The 21917-nt window shown below is 47.0% G+C and overlaps 1 protein-coding gene across 1 annotated transcript in view; it reads left to right on the top strand.

Moving 5' to 3' along the window:
- LOC107114016 (organic solute transporter subunit alpha-like) overlaps nt 1-21917 on the top strand; it is a 40345-nt gene that overhangs the window by 10955 nt on the left and 7473 nt on the right. The window contains exons 3-4 of the mRNA XM_015415434.1: nt 20110-20261; nt 21057-21134. Coding sequence (XP_015270920.1) covers nt 20110-20261; nt 21057-21134 — 230 coding nt within the window. The remainder of the gene's footprint in view (nt 1-20109; nt 20262-21056; nt 21135-21917) is intronic.

The following is a 21917-nucleotide window of genomic DNA, read 5'->3' as shown; positions in this document are numbered from 1 at the left end:
CTCCAAGCCAGTGCGCCAGCTGCGGGGAGGGCCACGAACGCCGGTCGTGCCGTTTCCGGAATGCGGTCTGCCGCTCCTGCAACAAGGCCGGACACATCGCCAAGGTCTGCCGGTCCCAGGGACAACGACCGAGATCGGCCACCCACCAGACCACCGCGGAACTGCCCCTGGAGCTCCACACCGTGTCGTCCCACTTCCCACAGCACCAGGTCTGTAACCTGCCCCCCGACGGCCCAAATAAAATGCATGTGACGGTCCTCATAGAGGGAGCCCCCTGCACCATGGAGATCGACACCGGGTCGACCTACTCCATAATATCCGCGGACACGCTCCGTTCACTGTGTCCTCAGGGGGGGCCACCACTACAGAAGTCACGGGGTTTCCGGTTACGGGACTTTAACAAAAACCCCGTGGCGGTGGTGGGCTGGGGCAAGTTCCGGGTCCAGTTTCAGGGCTTCAAGGGCCAACTGGACCTACTGGTTGTGGACCGCCCCCTCTCCAGCTTGTTGGGACTGGCCTGGTTCAAGGCCCTGGGGCTCTCCGTTACGGGCATCAACCAGGTTGGAGCACAGGATTTCGGGGCGGTGTGTGCAGAATTCCCCCGCGTCTTCGATGGGACCCTGGGGCGGTACACGGGCCCCGCCATCTCCCTGGACCTAGACCCAGCGATACGCCCCATACGCATCAGGTCCCGGCTGCCCCCGATCTCCATGAGGCCGAAGGTGGAGGCCGAGCTTGATCGCCTGGTTGAGCAAGGCGTGCTAGAACCTGTGGCGTCGGCCCGGTGGGAAACCCCCATTGTCACACCAATCAAGCCGAACGGGGACGTCCGCATCTGCGCGGACTATAAATGTACCATAAACAAAGCCCTACAGCCCCACGCATACCCGGTGCCGGTAGTAAGCCAAGTGCTGGCGGCCCTGGCCGGGGCCCGGGTGTTCGGCAAACTGGACTTGGCCCAGGCGTACCAGCAGCTACCGGTGGACGCCGCCACGGCCGAGGCCCAGACCATTGCGACCCACAAGGGGGCCTTCAAAGTGCACCGCCTCCAGTTCGGGGTCTCAGTCGCGCCGGGGATCTTTCAATCTTTTATGGATTCCCTTCTTAAAGGCATCCCCGGAGTTCAGCCGTTTCTAGACGACGTGCTGATCGCCGCGCCAGACCCCTCGTCCTTCGCAGACCGTCTGAGGGCCGTTTTACAGCGCTTCGACGCGGCGGGCCTCAAGGTGAAACGGGAGAAGTGCCTACTGGGGGTGCCGCGGGTGGAGTTTCTGGGCTTCGCGGTGGACGCCGCCGGCCTGCACCCCTCCCAGGACAAGGTAGAGGCCATCACGCACGCCCCGGCCCCGAAGTCCAAGACGGAGCTACAGGCGTTCCTGGGCCTAGTGAACTTCTACCACTCCTTCTTGCCCCTGAAGGCGGCCGTCGCAGAGCCGCTCCACCGCCTCCTCGACAAGTCAGCACCATGGGTCTGGGGGCCTCCGCACGCCGCGGCTTTCCAAACAATAAAGGACCTCCTGGTCTCTAATGCGGTCCTCGCCCATTTTGACGAGGCCCTTCCCGTGGTGCTGGCGTGCGACGCTTCTCCCTATGGGGTCGGGGCGGTCCTGGGGCACAGACTACCGGATGGTCGCGAGGTCCCGGTGGCCTACTACTCGCGGACACTGTCGTCGGCCGAGCGCAACTACGCGCAGATCGACAAGGAGGCGTTGGCAATCGTGGCAGGGGTGAAAAAATTTCACCACTACTTGTACGGCCGTCCGTTCACGATCCTGACGGACCACAAGCCCCTGCTGGGCCTCCTCGCACCCGACCGGCAGACACCGCAGATAACCTCGCCCAGGGTGCTACGCTGGTCCATCTTCCTGGCGGGGTATGCGTACGACCTCGTCCATCGGCCCGGACAGGCGATGGGCCACGCTGACGCTCTGAGCCGCCTGCCCCTCCCCAAGTGCGACCCGGACCCGGCCCCCGCGCTCCTAGTTGCGAGCCTGGAAGCCCTCACGGACCAGCCGGTCCATGTTTCGGAGGTGGCACGCTGTACCTCCAAGGACAAGACATTGGGAAGGGTCTTGGACTGGGTGGTGAGGGGGTGGCCCGAGGCCAAAGGAGACCAGGACATCGCCCCGTTCGCCACCCGGAAACACGAACTCTCAACCCACAAGGGGTGCTTGCTGTGGGGAAGCCGGGTGGTCATCCCCTCGCCTTTAAGGGAACGGGTACTCACCGCCCTGCACGAGACACACCCCGGGGTGGTGCGGATGAAAGCCCTGGCCAGGAGCTATGTGTGGTGGCCAGGACTGGACGCGGACATTGAAGGGGTGGTCAAGAGGTGCCAGCCCTGCCAAGCCTCGCGGCCGGAACCACCCCGAGCGCCCGAGAGGGCCTGGGAATCCTCCCACCGTCCCTGGTCCCGCCTCCATCTGGACTTTGCTGGACCCTTCCAGGGCAAGCTGTTCTTCATCCTGGTGGACGCATACAGCAAGTGGCTGGAAGTGGTCCCCGTGCCCTCCACATCCTCGCAGGCCGCAATCCGGGCCATGTGGAGGATCTTCAGCGGCCAAGGGATCCCCGACACGCTGGTCACGGACAATGGAACCGCGTTCACCTCGGCCGAGTTCCAGGCTTTCACCAGGTACTACGGGATCCGCCACGTCCGATCCGCCCCGTTCCACCCTGCCACGAATGGCCAGGCGGAGCGCATGGTGCGCACCACAAAGGACGCACTTCGCCGACTGGACTCCACCGATTGGGACTATAAACTAGCAGCCTTTCTCTTCGGACAGCGTACCACGCCACACACCACGACCGGCCGCTCCCCGGCCGAACTACTGCTGGGCCGCCGCCTGGCCTCCCGACTGGATCGGTTACACCCAGACCGAGCAACCCCGGAGGCCCCGGGCACCGAGACGTACGAGTCGGCCAGAGGGTTCTTTCCAGAGGACCCGGTGTACGCACGAAACTACGGCCGGGGGCCCCGATGGATCCCGGCCCGAGTTGTACGGGTCAAGGGCCCCCGTTCGTACGAGGTCTCCAGCGAGGATGGCCAGATCCTCCACCGGCACATAGATCAGCTGCGCCGTCGCACGCTACAGCTGGACCCTGAGGATCCGGACGAGGACCCAGAGCCTGCCACATCGGCCCCACTCCCGGCACCGGATCCACAGCCGCCTCTCCGTGAGGAACCCGAGGCACCTCACACCGTGGTGCCAGCCTGTCCTGCCTCCTCGGCGCCCTCGTCGGCCCCAGGCCCCTCGGCTCCCAGGGCCCCCGAGACCGAACCCATCGCTACCCCGGAGCCCCGACGCTCGACGCGCCCCAAGAAGCCACCCGCCTACTTGAAGGACTTCGTCTGTGGGTGCCTTCTGAACCAAGGGGGGAGGGGTGTAATGTATTCAGCCTGACATGCCCGGACTTGCCCGGGCTGGCCAGGCACAACTCTTCAATAGCTTCATGTCCAAAGACAATGGGTCCGTAGGATCCTAGCCGGCCCAATCAAAGGGCCAGCTTCTCAGCCGGGAGACCAATGGTCGCCCGGTTACTGTAAATAGCCTATCGGGAGTAGGGGGTGTGTTTAGGTGTACTTGGTGGCGGGTTTTCTGAACATATATAACCAGCCTGCGAGCTGGTCCCTTCGTCTTTGTCCTGAACTAAATAAAGGTATGCTTAGCTGAAATCACTTTCCGTCTGCATACTTTTCAGTTCTAAAGAAATAATAATCTGTATAGCGCCTATGTGAGTGCAGTGGTTAGCTGGAGAGAGAGCTCTTCCTGCAGAGTGAAAATGTATCCTTTAGCATTTCCTGATCCCACAACTCCATAGGCCTACTTCTCCTTGGCTTCCATGCTGTGAGTGACCAAGAGACTGGGGTATCAGTGCATGTGAGAATGCTTGAGCTTGCTGGTGAGGAAACTTAATACTACTCCTTTCTCCCTTTTTGTAGGCTCCCACCAACTACATCCCTGTGGGTCCTCCTCAACTCCACACAGTGATCTGATTAAATGAAAGTGGGGTATCCATGCATGTGTGTCTATGGAATAATTATTCTCTCTCTTCCAAGCCCCAGCTAATCCCCCTAGCTCATCTAGGTGTCTGGTATCTCTGCATGGATGAATGGCCATGGGAGAACTTACGAGCAGTCGGAGAGGTTTAACAGGCAGCCTGAGACAACAGAAAAGATTCATTACTAATGAACATTATCTACAGACGAATCACACACACATGCACACAAGCTCAGAACACAGTATAGATCAGTGATGGCGAACCTTTTAGAGACCGAGTGCCCAAACTGCGACCCAAAACCCACTTATTTATCGCAAAGTGCCAACACGGCAATTTAACTTGAATACTGAGGTTTTATTTAAGAAAAAACAACTCATACATTAACTTAAGATGATCCAAACAAAGTAAGGAAAGCAATCCCAAATGCTTTCATTTGCTTAAAATTATTTGGCAGAGAATTCGACATTTTAATGATGGTCTGAGCCTGGCTGGGGCAATGGCACGCGTGCCCACAGAGATGGCTCTGAGTGCCACCTCTGGCACCCGTGCCATAGGTTCACCACCACTGGTATAGATGATACCGAGAACTAGTAAAATGCAAGGCAAGAGAGTACTGTCTACATCACACTGATTACTGAGCTACCTTGGCATTCTTCTCCAAGAAAAGGATGCAAGCTGGCAGTAACAGAGTTCCACTCTGTCCCTGTGTGTTCTACTGGACTGGCAATTTACAGCAAGGGAGCTAAACATCTGACTCTTTCCTCCCCAGCTGGGAGGGATTCTGGGTTACCTCTCCTGTATTGAGGAACTGAGTTTACCCCCTTTTCACCAAGCCTGCTTTTGACCAATCAGGCCATATCATACATGATTGGGGGTGGGGTGGGGGGCTCTAGGCCAGGATATTAATAGCAATCTATTTTGCCTTTTCATGCAAGTGTGGCAAATGAACACCCGCTGTTCTCTTCCTCGATCACCATCAATGGGGGTCATTTCAGAAGGTAGCCATGTTGGTGTGCAGTAGAAGAGCTAGATTTAAGTCTAGTGGCATCTTACAGACCAACAAGATTATCAGGGTATAAGCTTTCGAGAGTTAAAGCTCCCTTCGTCAGTTACCTGAGGAAGCTTTGATCTTTAACTCTTAAAAGCTCATAGATGGGGGTGCTTCCTTTCCTGAGGTAACACCAGGATTTTATTGCCTGGTTTTCATATGATGGCCTCTCTGTAAAATATGTTTGTGTGTTATTCAGGGCATCCCATATTCACGTGTCACAACATTGTTGTTGTTCAGTCGCACAGTCAAGTCCGACTCTTCGCGACCCCATCACAACATAGCATCATCAATTAGAAGCAGTGATGCCATCTTCCCAGCTCTCAATCCCTGGGTTTTTGATGGTGAAACAATTGTGACAATGCATGTCAGAAAGAAAATCAGAAAGGATCATTTTAATTGTCTTGGATCAAAAGTCTGAAACTGAATATATCTTGAGGTTCTGATTAACAAGTACCATTAAACTCACATCCATGGTGTCATTGTGTCAGTGAATTTAAGTCCTCAAGAGAACAGGTGTTCAAATTCATTAACAGGAACATTTTAAACCAGAGTGGCTCATTTCACATAAAACGTCCTACTCACATTTAGATTTCATACGAAGCATGAGAAGAATTTTATGACACTCTTGAGAGTTCTTACACTGTGGTATTATAAACTGTGAACTGGGAAATCCTTGGTTCAATTTGCCTCAGCCATGAGAGGCATTAGGCAAGTCACATGCTCTGAGCCTGAGGGTCAGGAATGTGTTATTATGTTGAAATGTAGTGATTGTCAGAGGAGGATGGGGTGGTGAGATTTCAAGCACAGAAAGGTAAGTACTGAACCCCCCCTGCATGTGCTTTTGGTCCCACAATGGCTGTATATCATGTGCATCCTGCTTTGGTGGTAGTAGTAGTAGTAGTAGCTGAGCTCTGAGCAGGAGCAGGAGAGAGAGCTGTGAGAGAGGTGAGTGGGTTTCTTTTACTTGCTTTCAGCTGAGAGAATTCAGCTAAGGATATTTTGTGGGAAAACTGTGTTTAGCAGTGTGTGGAAGCACTTAGAGTTCTTGCAGAGTCCTGGCTGATTGAGTGTGGGAGAGGAACGGGCATTGTTTGACTGGGATTGCCTGTAATTGAGAGGAAGTGGAAGGGGCATTGTTTTGCCTGTGATTGAGTGCCTGGGTGAATTTGAATTTGAATAGCTGCTGCCTGACCTCTGCTGGGGGAGGCCTCTATTTAAGGAAGCACCTTGGCAGAGGCACGAGCCTCTGGCACGAGCCGAAGGGTGAGCTAAAGGGCTCTTTGCCTGTGGCTCTTAGCCTAGGGACTCTTAGACTAGGGGCGCTGTAAGAAGCCCAAAAAGAGCCAGAAAGACAAGGCCCTAGGCTCTTTGTCTTTCCCGTAAAATAATTTGACTTGATAACAAAACCCACATAAATACCAAGGGTTTAAAAGGGGGATTATATTTATTTATTTTAAAAGAATTATGAAGCCAGAATGCCAGCAGGGGGTTGGGGGCTATCCAGTGTTTTGCACGGAGTGTCACATGTATGACTATCTGCCCACTGGGCAGAAGTCTTGGGTGTGTCCTCGGTGCAAGGAGCTCCTGGTTCTCAGGGAACGTGTGTGCTCCCTTGAGGCCAAGGTGGCTGACCTGGAGAAGCAGAGACAGTCAGCTAGGCACACAGAAAAGACTCTCGGGGACTTGTTAGCTTCGTCCCACTCTGGATCTGGCAGCCCCGCTGCTGTCAGGGAGCATGAGGGTCTAGGGGAAACAGGGCACCATGCTGAGGATAAGGGGAATGTGCCCTCAGAAGGGACCTCTTCCCCAGCTGGTGAGCGGCTCTCCTTTTGCACCAAGGAACCATCCCTGAGCAGGGTGGGAGGGGGGCTCTTGGTAGTGGGTGATTCGATCCTTAGGCAGGTAGACAGCTGGGTGGCGAACCCGCGTACTGACCGTATGGTGACTTGCCTGCCTGGTGCGAAGGTAGCGGACATTACGCGTGTTTTAGATAGGCTGGTAGATAGTGCTGGGGAGGAGCCAGTGGTCGTGGTGCATGTCGGCACCAACGATGTGGGGAAATGCAGTCGTGAGGTCCTGGAGGAGAAATTTAGGCTGCTGGGCAGGAAACTTAGGTCCAGGACCTCCAAGGTAGCCTTCTCAGAAGTGTTACCTGTTCCACGCGCAGGGCCGGAGAGACAGGCAGAGATCAGGAGTCTCAATGCGTGGATGAGACGATGGTGTAGGGGGGAAGGGTTCAGGTTTGTTAGGCACTGGGATACTTTTTGGAACAAGAGGGAGCTGTACAGGCGAGACGGTCTCCACTTGTCCCGAGAAGGAACCAGGCTGCTGGCACTTAAAATCAAAAAGGTGGCAGAGCAGCTTTTAAACTGAATATTGGGGGAAAGCCGACAGGAGATGAAAAGTCTCTGGTTCGGGTTGGCTCATCTGAGAGAGGTGAGGGGGTACCGGTTGCTTTTCTACAGGGAGGTGGATTGAAATTGTCCACAGAGGCCATGGCTGGTGACATGGACTGCCGGACAACGACTCGAGATAGCAAGAGGAAGGATGCAGGCTTAACTTGTAAGGGAAATTACAGCTGTTTCTATACAAATGCTAGAAGTGTCCGAGGTAAAATCGGGGAGTTGGAGTGCTTGGTGTCGGAGGGAAAAATAGACATTGTGGGTATTTCTGAAACTTGGTGGGATGAGGAAAATCAGTGGGACACAGTGATTCCCGGTTATATATTATATCGGAAGGATAGGGGGGGAAGGGTTGGAGGTGGGGTAGCTCTGTATGTCAGAGAGGGTATAAAGTCTAGAAAGATTGAGAGGCTAAGTGAATTGGATTCGCTTCTGGAAGTTCTATGGGTTGAAATAGGGGGGCCAAAAGGAAACTTAACACTGGGAGTTTGTTATCGCCCACCAGATCAAAAGATAGAGGAGGATTATAAAATGATGAATGCCTTAAAGATAGCAACTAGACAAAAACACTGTGTAATAATAGGTGATTTTAACTACCCACACATTGATTGGGTCAATATGTGTTCTAGTCGGGAAAAAGAGATTGAGTTTCTAGACACTCTAAATGACTGTGCTATGGAGCAGATGGTCACGGAACCTACCAGGGGAGAGGCGATCCTTGATTTGGTCCTAAGTAACACTCAAGACCTGGTGAGAGATGTAAAAGTGATTGCACCGCTTGGAAACAGTGATCATAATGTTGTTGAGTTCATCATTTGTACAAATAGAGAATTGGCCAAAAAGACTCACACAACCATTTTTAACTTTAAAAGGGGTAATTTCTCTGATATGAGGGGACACGTGGGGAGGAAACTGAAAGGAAAAGTAGAAAGGGTCAAAACAATTGGGGAAGCTTGGGATCTATTTAAAACTACGATCCTAGAAGCTCAAAAAATATATATTCCGCAGGTTAGGAAAGGCACAAACAGGTATAGGAAAAAGCCTGCATGGTTAACAAACAGAGTAATGGAGGCTGTAAAAAGTAAAAAGAATTCCTTTAAGCAGTGGAAAGCTAGTCACAGTGAGGCTGATAAAACGGAACACAGGCTATGGCAAATAAAATGCAAGTCTGAGGTCAGGCAGGCAAAAAGGGAATATGAGGAGCATATAGCAAAAAACGTAAAAACCAACAATAAAACTTTCTTCAAATACATTAGAAACAGGAAACCAGCCAGGGAGGCAGTGGGGCCCTTGGACGACCAAGGGGTAAAAGGAGTATTGAAGGATGATAGGGAAATGGCTGAGAAGCTAAATGCATTTTTTGCCTCCGTCTTCACTGTGGAAGATGAGAAGTGCTTGCCCACTCCAGAACCACTGATTTCAGGAGGGGTGTTGGAAGACCTGAGTCAGATTGAGGTGATGAGAGAGGAGGTCCTAAAACTGATAGACAACTTAAAAACTGAAAAATCACCAGGCCCAGATGGCATACATCCGAGAGTTCTGAAAGAACTCAAATGTGAACTTGTAGATCTCCTGACAAAGATATGTAATCTTTCCTTAAAATCTGCCTCCATTCCTGAGGATTGGAAGGTAGCTAATGTCACTCCCATCTTTAAAAAGGGTTCCAGAGGAGATCCGGGAAATTACAGGCCAGTCAGTCTGACGTCGATACCGGGTAAATTGGTGGAAACCATTATTAAGGAAAGAATTAGTAGGCACATAGATGAACAAAACCTATTGAGGCAGACTCAGCACGGTTTCTGTAAGGGAAGATCTTGTCTCACTAACCTGTTAGTGTTCTTTGAGGGGGTGAACAAACATGTGGACAAGGGGGATCCAATAGATATTATTTACCTTGACTTCCAGAAAGCTTTTGATAAAGTTCCTCATCAAAGGCTCCTAAGTAAGCTCAAAAATCATGGGATAGAAGGACAAGTCCTTTTATGGATCAAAAACTGGCTAGTTCATAGAAAACAGAGAGTGAGTGTAGGTGGGCAATTTTCTCAGTGGAGGGTGGTAAGCAGTGGGGTACCGCAGGGATCAGTACTTGGTCCACTGCTTTTTAACTTGTTCATTAATGATTTGGAGATGGGAGTAAGCAGTGAAGTGGCTAAATTTGCGGATGATACAAAGTTGTTCAGGGTGGTGAAAACCAGTGAGGATTGTGAGGCACTCCAAGGGGATCTGTCAAGGATGGGCGAGTGGGCGTCAACATGGCAAATGGGGTTCAATGTGGCCAAGTGCAAGGTGATGCACATTGGAGCCAAAAATCCTAAATATAAATACACATTGATGGGGTCTGAACTGGCAGAGACTGAGCAAGAGAGAGATCTTGGAGTTGTAGTGGATAACTCACTGAAAATGTCGAGACAGTGTGTGACTGCAATAAAGAAGGCCAATGCTATGCTGGGGATTATTAGGAAGGGTATTGAAAACAGATCAGCCAATATAATAATGCCCCTATATAAATCAATGGTGAGACCTCATTTGGAATACTGTGTGCAGTTCTGGTCACCACACCTTAAAAAGGATATTATAGCTTTGGAAAAAGTGCAGAAAAGGGCAACTCGAATGATAAAAGGGTTGGAACACTTTCCCTATGAGGAAAGGTTAAAGCGCTTAGGGCTCTTTAGCTTGGAGAAAAGACGACTGAGGGGTGACATGATCGAGGTTTATAAGATTATGCATGGGAAAGAGCAGGTAAAGAAAGAGGTACTTTTCTCCCTTTCTCACAATACAAGAACTCGTGGGCACTCCATGAAACTGCAGAGCGGTCGGGTTAGAACGGATAAAAGGAAGTACTTCTTCACCCAAAGAGTGATTAACACATGGAATTCACTGCCACAGGAAGTGGTGGGTGCTACAAGCATGGACGGCTTCAAAAGGGAATTAGATAAGCATATGGAGCAGAGGCCCATCAGTGGCTATTAGCCACAAGGTATAGCTAGGGGCTCTGGGGCAAGTGATGCTCTGTCTTCTTGGTGCTTGGGGGGGGTCAACAGTGGGAGGGCTTCTAATGTCCTGGCCCCACTGCTGGACCTCCTGATGGCACTGGTATTTCTGGCCACTGTGTGACACAGAGTGTTGGACTGGATGGGCCTTTGGCCTGATCCAACATTGGCGTCTCTTATGTTCTTATGTTCTTATTGTGTAGCCATTGGCCATTACAATTTAAAATTTAAATTTAAACAATATACAAAATAGACAACTTACAGCACTGGAATTTGAATTAGATTTAAAATATAGTAATCTCTAAAATCTGCACATTCAGTATTTAAATTAATAAAAATCTTAGATATAGATACCCATCTCCAGAAACACATACACAGCCTCAAACATTGCTGTTTTACATTGCTGTTTTACAGCTCAATTTCATTTCATTTTCCTATGTTTTTGGCCCTGATTTTACTAGCCGCTAAGGTCTGCATCTGACAGCAGAAATATTAATTTATCGGTGTCAGAACATTTTTGCAATTCATCTATTATTGCAATCAAGAACTTACATCTCAGTTCCCAGTACAATGGGCAGACCATGACATAATGAAAAAGATCCTCCACAGAAGTTTTACAGATACAAATACGTTGTTCCTGGGGTATTTTTAAGTATCGTCCCAGGAGTAATTCTGTTCACATAGTCTGGAAACGCAATGCTGTAAATGATGTTCTAAGCTTGTATGCGGTAATATTTACCAGGTATACAGCTCTTAAATGATCTTTCTTTATGTCTTTGTATCAGGGAGCAAATTTTGACTGAATTATTAAAGAATAATCTATTATGGCATCTCCATTAAATACCCATTGCCTCAGATCATGGTTGTTCCCTAAAGATCGCAGTAAATCATCTGGAATTGTATAACGGGAAATTATGTTATGAACAAAATCAGAGCGAATTTTATCTTTACTTAGTGATAAACAATAGCTAAGTTTACCAAGAGATTCAGTTTGCATCAATTGGTATTTTTTCCATGATTTTAGTAAAGCTAGATGAGCGCGAGCCCTAATTGAGGGGAGGCCAAGTTCTGCCCTTAATAGGGCTGCTGGTGCCCCTTTTGGAAGTACCAAGATACGCCTTAAAAAAAGATTTTGGATTACCTCCAAGCTAGAAAGTGTTTGTTCTTTCAACCCACAAAGTTCTATACCATATAGTATATGCGAGATTACTTTGCTGACAAAACGTTTAAGGCCTGGATCTATTAGTAGACCTTCCTTGTTGTAATAGAATCTCAGTACCACACCAATGATCTTATTTGCTGAAGATTTTAAGGAGGCAATGTGGGCATTCCAGCTCAAGGTTTCACTGAATATTAGACACAAATATTTGTAATTTTTACCCTGTTCTATTGGAGTACCTTGTATACTCCAAGAATACTTTTTAGGCTTTTTTTTTTTTTGAAAGACCACTACTTTAGTTTTTGAGTAGTTGATGGTAAGCTTTTCTTCTGTACAGTAGTCACCCAAGTTATCCAAAAGCCTCTTTAATCCAATCCTGGTTTGTTAGGAGAAATCCCCGTTAGGAGATTAATCCTTTAGCCCAAATCCGTTTTATGTATAATGGGGGCTGGTGGGTTCTGGGCACCAATGTATACAGGGATCAGAATCATAAAAGAGACAACACGACGGGATGTTTAAAGTATAAATGTTGTCTTTACTGAATAATATTGGAATTCACAATCATACAAAAACTGATACACACTCACGAACACACAAGATCCTTTAGGTACAATAGAAATGGAAAGCAATCAGTATAGAAAATAATCTTTGACTAACTGGGTAGTAACACACAAAAGGATGCCGGTTATACTTATCTAATTCAGACGAGAGAGTTTGATCTTCTCAATGAAGAATGCGGGAACAAAAGATCTAGCTAGAGGGATTCTACTTCACACGGATGGAACCAGCCAACACATGTGGGCTTCTTGGCTGCAGTCCAAGAGAGCACGTGAGAATTACCTGCAGTAGAGCTTAAGTTGCCTAAGTGGGATAAAGATGGCTAGCTAGCTGGCTTGCTAGCTGGCTGAAATTAAGTTACAAAGGTGGGGTAAAGATGGCTAGCGAAGAACAAAGGTTGAACCTCGCCTTTTATCACCTAGTTTGGGGGTTGGCATTTGTGCCAACCTCCAACTGTAGTCCGTCCCATTCCCTATACCTATTGGTTACTGGGATGTGACGTATCTACCTACTGGGAGTGGGCAATATTTAAATTCTACCCTCTAACTCAATGGAAGCATCTGGTCAAGGTGTGAAACTCTTGGTACCCAGGAAACCTTTGATGTGTAGATGTTCTAGCTGACTCTCAGGCTGTAAACAGGAAGAGCTCTCATAAGATGCAAACCAGATATCAGGGTTACGTGTTATCCAGAAATTCCTTCATGGTGGAAGACCTGTTGTTTCAGAGGGTCCTCTTGGCTGAGCGTAATGGAGAATGATTCTTCTTCCCAAGGCAGGATGGGTAGGTGTGTGTGTGTGTCTTCTTTAGCATATTGGTGCAGGCAGAGCACATCGGCATAGCAGCTCCCAAATGCAAGCAGACCAAAGCACACAGTTTTCCCAAACCCATACACAATGCAGGTACATTCTATACACACATACATCAGCAGAATACAAATAAAATACATTTTTAATCACATTTGCCAACAGATTAGAGGACCATATCCTCTGCATATAGTAATATTGATAATTTTTGTTGACCTAATGTCGGTGGAACAAATTCTGGGCCGGTTGCTTTGGGGCTCTGTTACCAAAATTAATCCCTGTAAAGAGCAAAATGGCAGGAACACAGGAGTTTAGGAATTGAAAGCAAGAGTCAGGCAAGGGTTCAGCTTCTCTCACCCCCCCCCACCACCACATACTTTACATAGATTTGGCAGGAGCCTGGGTGAGTGCACCATTATAACATCTACTTTGTTGTTCAGTCGCACAGTTGAGTCCAACTCTTCGCAACCCCATAGACCACATCACACATCTGCTATGACACCTGAAAAACCTATGTGATGTGTTTTGTATGATCATATGTACTATATGAATGCTCAGCATTATCTGTATTTGCTTCTATGGTGAATTGTCCTTCTATCAAATAAAGTAAATATTTTACCACTGTATTTAGCTATGTATTTTGCCACTGTATTTAGCTATGGCCCCCTCTTGGACACACACTTTAACGTGGTGAGGGGATCTGTGTGGGTCAGTGAAGCTGAGAGCAATACTTTAAGGAGTTTTGACTCTGTCAAGAGGGTAAACTCCTAGCACAGTCATTCCCAGCTGAGACACTGGACTAAGATGCATTTACCCCTATGACACACCCCATCCACTTCCCTTCCTCAGCGGCTAGATTTTCCTCCATTTTTCTGACCCTTCACTGATTGAGCAGCACTGGTAATGTTCTCCCCTGAAGAAACGTTGGCTCTCCCACCCTGTGTCAGTAAGATATAGTGGTTATTTGCTCAGCCCAGGAACTTGAGGGAAGGAATAGGATCACCCTTTAACTGAAACCCCTGAAAATGGCATTTGAGATGCTTTTAAAATTCAAAAATAACAAACGGTTTTATTTAACATAAAGGGGAAAGATCAGGTGAAATCAGGGGTTGAAATTACTGAAGTAAAAGTAGTACATGCACAAACCTTTGTCACATATATCAGGCTAATGAGGGGTTCTTGATGTTACTTTATATTGAGAGGCTTTTGTTCCAGTGTTTTCTCAAAAACTCTAATACTCTTTATTTGTATAATCACTGACTCTTATGGTGCCCAGAAGGCTGGTTCTCTCTTCCCAGTACCCAAACCCTTTCTCTTGGAACAACAGTTCTCTTCTTGAGTTGTTAACTGATTTTTAAGGTCTCTGCAGGCAGTCTCTAATCACACCAGACCAGGAATCTCTACCCTCTTCAGAGATAACTCTCCCTGTTTGACTGGGTAGGGATTCTTCTCTCTCTAGAAGATCTATCCCCTTTCCTTTGGCCTGAATGGGAGTCTTCTCTACTACCCAGACTTCTCTACTATCCAGACTCCCCACCTCTTCTGTCTGTGTTCAAACTGTTCTCAGCTACTGCTGAATTCAGATTGCATTCAGTCAAGGTAGAAATCTGACTCTGTCAGCACTAAACCCTTTTTCTGACAGGGCTATTTCTATACAGTCTCAGTACACATCTCTTCACAGTTAAGGCAGGAATCTGACTGAATTTCTTCAGCATCCAACTCTCTCAAGACTTTTTCTGCTCAGCTAATTCTAACCAACCAGATTGCCTGGAGCAGCCTTTCACTCAAGGCTCTCTGGCTCTGTGAAGAATTAACCATTCATAGTCCCTTAATTGTTTGAACAGGACTTTTAAACTTCTTAAAAAGTGCAGTCAGTCACAACCCCCTTCAGGAATCAACGGCCACATCAGCAGAAGAGAACAGACAGTTCCAATGGTGATGAGGGTGGAGGAATCCTTGAAGGGTAACTGCCGGGCAGCTGCAGTAGTGGAAGGTGACACTGGCGGAGGATCTTTCATGGACAGTGGCTGTCCTACTTCAGCTAACCATGGTTAGTACTGCTCAGAAGGCGGCACCGGTAAACCACTTCTGATCAGCTTTTACCTCAGAAACCCTATAATGAGACAATCTAGAACACAAATATATATATATACACAGTGCTGAAAAACAGGCCCTTCAGGTCGGATAGCAATCAGTCATCTAATGGGGAAGAGCTGAAGACAAGTACAAGTACAATTTTTAATTATGCAACTGGACTAAAGCTGAAAGGATGTTCAGTTGTTGACATGAATGGAATCAAAAGGAAAGTCCAAAGCTATTCAGCACACATAATAAGAAGATGAAATGTGAGATGTATGAATCAAGGTAAATTCAAAATCATAAAACAAGAAATGGAACATTTAAACACTGCAATCCTGGAAGTGAGTGATCTAAAGGGGACTGGATTAGGAGGTTTTAAGTCAGAAAATTGCCAAGTATTTTACTCTATCCTTCTGCAGTGACTCTGTGTAAAGTCCTTTTGTAATGTAAGAAAATGAGAGCCCTGCAGGGGTCTGTAGAGTCCAGCATCTTGTTTCCAACAGTGGCCTGTGGAAGCATGAGCAGGAAAACAATATTTTATTTTATCTTCCCAACATCGATGCTAACTGGCAATGGCTGAAATTCTGTGTACACTTACATGGAAGTAAACACATTGATCACAATAGGATTTTAGACTTGCCTAGGATTGCTCTGTTTGTGGGCTGGGGCATCTTACTGTTGTTTTTGTAGAATTCCGCTGATGCCCTGCATTCCCTCACCATTACCAAAGAATCTTAGACTTATTAAAGTGACAAGCTGATTGTGAATAAGGTCAAAATGCCATGCTGTTGATCCAATGTTTTGAGACTGAAGGAATAGTTTGTTGGCTGTTAAAATTGCCATCAAGCATATGAAAACCCTCTGATGAATTCCGGTTCATACTCGACCTTGCTGCCATGACCCTCCAGGCCCTGGAACCTATTTGCAGTACCTCATACATATGATACAGTACTAAAGAATAAGAGAGAAGAGGAGCCGCAGTACAGACCGGGGAATGTCCCTGTGCCCTGGCTTTCCAGCCTGTAAGCTGGGTCCTCCCATCGAAGTTCCTGGCCTGTGCCCGCCGCATAATAAATGAGAACTGCACCGGTGTGAAATATGGACATCTAACAGTCACTTAAACTATGCTATAAGAACCGCTCCGCTTGTTACTTGAGTGTGTTCCAGCATTTTATGTACTTGTCTTAATTGATTGTTATTTTAAGTAATTTATAAGTCTATGAGAGGTTTTATTGTGTTTTACTGTTTTTATGAATTGTACTTTTGAATTGTTTGTAAGCCGCCCTGAGCCCTCCTCGGCAGGGACGGCGGGATAGAAATCAAATGAATGAATAAATAAATAAATAATATATGCACAGTGCACTTTCCTCTCTGCTGGATAAACCAGTCTCTTCCTCACTAGGATTAAAGGGCAAGACTTCAGATGATGTCTGTGCTTCCTGAAGAAGATCCATAATATTTTCTGTTTTATATTATGAATTGAGATCCTATCATGAAAAGCTGCAGTTACACATTATCTGAATTCAGTGGCACTGTATGCATAGCCAGTGGGACTATTGAGAGCTTTATGTTTAACACATGTGTACATGAATTATTACATTAGGGTAGAGTTTGTTGCAATGTCTGTCAATTGTTGTTGGGGCTGTGTGTATATTATCATATGCTCTGCTCACCGCAATGGAACAGTGCTACAGTTTTGAGTTTCTTCGGGCTGAGAAGGAGTGCTGGTGATTTACAGTGTAATATTTATTTACAAATATACAGATAGAATACAAGTACAGGCAAACAGCCATTTAGCAAGGCAGATCCTCAGTAGACAACTACACTTTAAGATCACTTACACAGTTCTGGCTAACTAAGTAGAAACATTTAGCTCATTCCCTCTACTATTATTGCTCCCAGTTCAAAAGTTCAGACTGCTTTTTCTGCTATTTCTCTGCCCCTCCAATCAGCTAAAAAGGTGTCACCCGAGTACCTGGTTTAAAAAACAGGGAGATGGGGACCTGATTAAAAAAAACAACGAGATTCCCAATCATCGGGAGAATTGTCTATATATCTAAAAGCGAAGCCTGCCCCCCATCTGCAGATATCTAAATATGTGGATCAGGGCCACACAGACATTAAACAGATTTTTTTTGGCAGACTTAGGGAACCTCCCAGGTTTGTAGAAAAATCTGAAATGTTAAAAAAATACATTGGGGGAAAGTATAAATCCCCCTAAATTAAAAAGCATTGTCTGTGCACATGCAGACAATGCACTTACCAGTACAGCTGGTGGTGGCCACTTCAGAGAGCCACTCTGGGCCCAGCCCTGGTGGTGGCTGATGCTGGGAGAGGCTCCAGGCCCAGTCATGGCAGTGGAGGATGCCAGGAACCTCTCTGGACACAGTTGGTGTAGTGAATGCTGGGAGACTGTCTGGGCCTAGCCGCAGTGGCAGTGTCTGAAAGATTCTCTGAGCATGGCCACAGCAGCACCAGCATCCGGGACACTTTCTGGGCTTAGCTGTGGCAGCAACTGGGATAATCTCCACGGCCAGAGCAGCTCCCAGACTTAGGGCTGCCAAGTGGGGGCGGGGGGCGGGTAAACCCCCGCTTTGGAGGCCCGATTTCTGCCGTCGCGGAATCGGGGCCCGGGGGAAACTCCACCCCCCAAAGCGCAGCGTGGCTGCGTCACCAGAGGTGACGCAACCATGTTGATCATGTTGGGGGCATGGCCCCGATCGCCGGAGGGAAAACTCTATGGTTTTCCCTCCGACGATCGGGGCCACGCCCTCAACGTGATTGATGTCGCGCGTCACTTCTGGTGACGTGCTGGCGGTGCACCCGCCCACACGACGAGGGACGGCTCCTGGAGCACGGCGAGGCTCCCCCGCCGGTGAGTAAAATTCACTTGGCAACCCTACCCAGACTCCACTGCTTCTGTGGCGAGGCCCTGCCTGGGGCTGCACCTGGCTCAGTGATAGGGAAGCTGCTCTGGGTCTGGAGCAGCTTCCTGACACTGCAGCTGTCACAGCTGGTAAGGTGAGGGGGGAGAGAGAAAGATGGGGGAGAGGTGGAGAAGGAAGGAGGTGGAAAGAGGGGGAAGAAATAGGGGGTAGGTTGATAGAGAAGGGGAAGGAAGATTGATGGAGAAGGGAGGGGCAAAAGAGAGGAGATAGGTTGGTACATAAGGGTAGATGGAGAAAGGGGGAGAAATAGAGAGGCAGTTGGTTGACAGAGAAGGGGAGGGTAGATTGATGGAGAAGGGTTGGTGTGCAACAGAGATATGGGATTAGGTTGACAGAAAAGGAGAAGGGGAGAAAGGAGGGGGAAATAGAGGGGGCAGATTGACAGATAAGGGGGCCAGATTGACGGAGAAGGGGTGGGGCCAAAAGGGAGATTGGCTAGGTTGTCAGATAAGAGGAGGGGGAAGAAAGAGGGGGAAGTGTGTTAGAGAAGAGGTAGAGGGAAGGAAGCAAAGGGGAGGAGGGATGCCCCCCTGCAAGTTCCTTGCTGATCCCCACTTGTACATTCTAATAGACAAGTTGTCCAAATCTGAGGATACTTAAGTCCAGTGATGGGAGCTGTGAATGGGCAAGACAGATCTTTCTACAAACTTGAAAAATGCCCAGGGTTTGGAGAAAAATCTGAAATCTAAAAAAGAAAACCACTGGGTTTTTTAAAAATTCCAAAATGATAAAAGGAATACCTGCAGCTTTAAGAAAAGGATTTCCTCAGTGGCAGCTGCTAGGCAGCTACAGCATTCCAGGCTTGGTTTTTGAGAGTAAAAGGCAAAGGAATGGGACAGGATCTTTTCCATGGCTGTTCTGACCTTTGAGGGAGAACTCATTGGGGCCAGGCCAGGTTGGGAAATTCCTGGAGGTTTTGGAGTGGGTTCTGAGGAGGAAAGGCATTGGGAAGGGGAGGGGCCTCACCTGGGTATAATGCAATGCATTCCACCCTCCAAAGCAGCCATCTTCTCCAGGGGGTCAGGTCTCTGTTGTCTGGAAATCAGTTGTCATTCTGGGAGATCTCTGGATCCCACCTGGAGTTTGGCAGCCCTAGGCCTAGAAGCAACCTCTGGGTGACTTGATACCACCAGACTTGCATAACTCAGCTAGGCCTGGCCGCTTACTACTCTTCAGCATCAGCCACTCTATAAAAGCCAGTGTGGTATAGCAGCTAGAGCTCCAAAGTACGGTCTAGGAGACCCAGGTTTGAATCCCCATCTTGCTGTGGAAGCTCACTGAGTGCTTTGGGCCAGTCATATACTTTCAGCCTAACCTACCTCACTGGGTTGTTGTGAGGATAAAAAGGAGGAGAGGCAAATAATGTAAACTGTTCTAGTCCCCACTGTGTAGAAAGGTGGGATATAAATTAAGTAAATAAATAATAAATATGGCTAAAGATGTGAGGCAGATAAAAGGTAGGTTAGTGAATGGCTGAAAAGGAGAGAATGAGGCAGGGAAAAGGGAAAAGATATGGGGGTTGCCAGGGGAGGGAGAAAGAGGAAATAGTGTGTGGAGACTGATACATGGGAAAGTAAGGTGCCCCCCACTGGGTCCTTGAGGGTTCCCTACCATGCAAGTGTGTCTGTCTCAGTGGCTGGCACCGCACAACTGGGCCATAATTTTTCTAGCTAAAGGCTGATGTGGGAGCTAAAGAAAGAGGAGCAGATAAATGTAGGTTGGCTATCGGGTGAGAAAGAAGCTGGAAAAGGGGGGAAGATGTAGAAAGAGGAAAGAGAAAGTGGAAATAGCAGGGGATCCGGAAATAAGTTACTTCCCATAAGTTCTTGCGGGTTCCCACTTGTATCTGCTATTTGCTCCTATTGATTGAACATCAACCAACCCTCCTTAACTTAACCAGCGATCTGCCTAATAAAAGATGTTTGGCCAGCAGCCATAACAATATAGCGAGCAAAATTCTATGGCCCTGAACCATGAAATAATTTCATGCTCAATTATTCCTTTTGTGGAGAGAAGGTAATGTAATAGCAATACTTTTTCACTTTTGCTGGATTAAATTCATTCTTTAAAATGTGCTATTGTTGTTTACTTTTGCCACATCTTTTTATCCACCCAGGCCTTGATATAACAGGAATATTTCTCTTTGCCATCATGACTTTAATGACACTGACTGCCAACCTGGTATTTGTTGAGGAAGTCTTCTATATCTACCAGAAAATCTCTCCCTCCAAAAGGTCAATTTTTATTTGGATAAATGCAGCTGCTCCGGTAAGCTGAAGAAATAAATTAAATTTGGCATAGAAAAAGGTTTCTTTCGTATTCTAGACAGGGAATTTCAAGGTTGCCACAATGATCCCAGAGTAAAGGCATCCTGAGAATGGGTTGTCTCTGTCATGGGGCTTTGGTGGTTGCTTTCTCATTGAAGATGCTTCTTGTTTCCTAAGATGGACTCTACCAAGTCACAAGATACTTTGTTGTTCAGGGCAGAGCCAGCACCCTGTATGGAATCAAATACCGGTGGTCATATTTTAATGATCTAAGCTGGCTAGAACATTTTTTCTTAAGGAATAACTCACTAGCCTGATTAATTCCTATTGAACAATAGGACTGATATCCAGAGCACTAACTCAATATAAAGAAAAGTATCTCTAAGCTTACCTATGACTTTACCACCCTCCACATACACTTATATTTGAATTAAAATGTGGGATGAGTCAGTTTGAAAACTAAAATCTCTGAGCCTATGCAAAGTGCCTTTCATTAACAACAATTAGCATCCTACAACATTCTTATACAAAATGACTTTAAATGGATTGAGCCATGACAGAGCTGAGTCAGGGACCTCTGAGAGTGCATTTGGGTTATGTTTCCAGACCTCAGTTTTGGAAAGGCACATTTCCCTATATCTTAAACCTTTTACAAGATAGCTCTAAAAATGTTAAAAATCAAGGAAAAGTTTGCTCCATTCAGTACAGGACAGATTTTAGCCACTATTTCTTAATTTCATAAATGATTTTTATCCCCAATCCTTGCCAATCTTGCTGTATCTCTTGCTCTCTTTAGGTAATAGCTACTACATCGTGCATTGGAATGTGGATTCCTCGCTCAACGATGTTTACAGATTTCACTGCTGCCGTGTATGTATTCTTTCAGTTCATATTGGTACTTCTGAGCCTTTAACAACCACTAGCATTAAGCAAACATATAGTTATTTGGTATATATGTAAGAATTGCTTTTTGCTCCATAGAAATAAAATCCCTTATTTTGTTATGTAAGGAGAATATAGTTAACTCAGTTTCTGATGCTAGTGTGTAGAGACAGCCAGCTAGATAAAAGAACTGAGTGGGATTTTAAAAATTATTATTATTGTTTAGTTTGCACATGAAAGGCTTGTAAGGTCTTTGACTGACAGATAAGTTGAAGCAGTAGTGCCTCAATTATTTCTCAAGAATATCATACAAAACACATAATTCTGTCCTCTGATATTTCACTGGATTTTTTAAACACTACATTGCAGCAATCTGATTTTTTTCTAAATGGTGGCAAGGAATAAAACCAAGTAGGAGATATTTATGGAGGAGCCTGTTAACTTCCTTTTGGAAAAGAAAATTAAGAACCCCTTTGGCATCTGAGAGGCAATGAAGTAATAACTAAGTCCAAGGGGGAATTCTTGCACTGGGTAGGAACATTACAGTTCTTGTGAAGATGCTATGCAATAGAGACGCAATGAGTATTTGCACCTTTTGCCAAAGATCTTCTTGACCAGGGACTGCACGGGCTGTTGTACTTTCCCCCACCTATGATGTATTGCTACATATTAGTGAGGTGAGCTCTCAGGACAGCTTCATATGTTACGTTTTTCCTACATAGAAACGAGTGATTCTATCCTCATGTCTGAAAGGTGTCATAAGTATACAGAACCA

The sequence above is a fragment of the Gekko japonicus genome, unplaced genomic scaffold (genome assembly GCF_001447785.1).
Source record: "Gekko japonicus isolate JY-2015 unplaced genomic scaffold, Gekko_japonicus_V1.1 scaffold1295, whole genome shotgun sequence".
Taxonomy (NCBI): Eukaryota; Metazoa; Chordata; class Lepidosauria; order Squamata; family Gekkonidae; genus Gekko; species Gekko japonicus.
The sequence above is the reverse complement of the archived record's forward strand: the minus strand, read 5'-3'. Positions and strand labels throughout refer to the sequence as shown.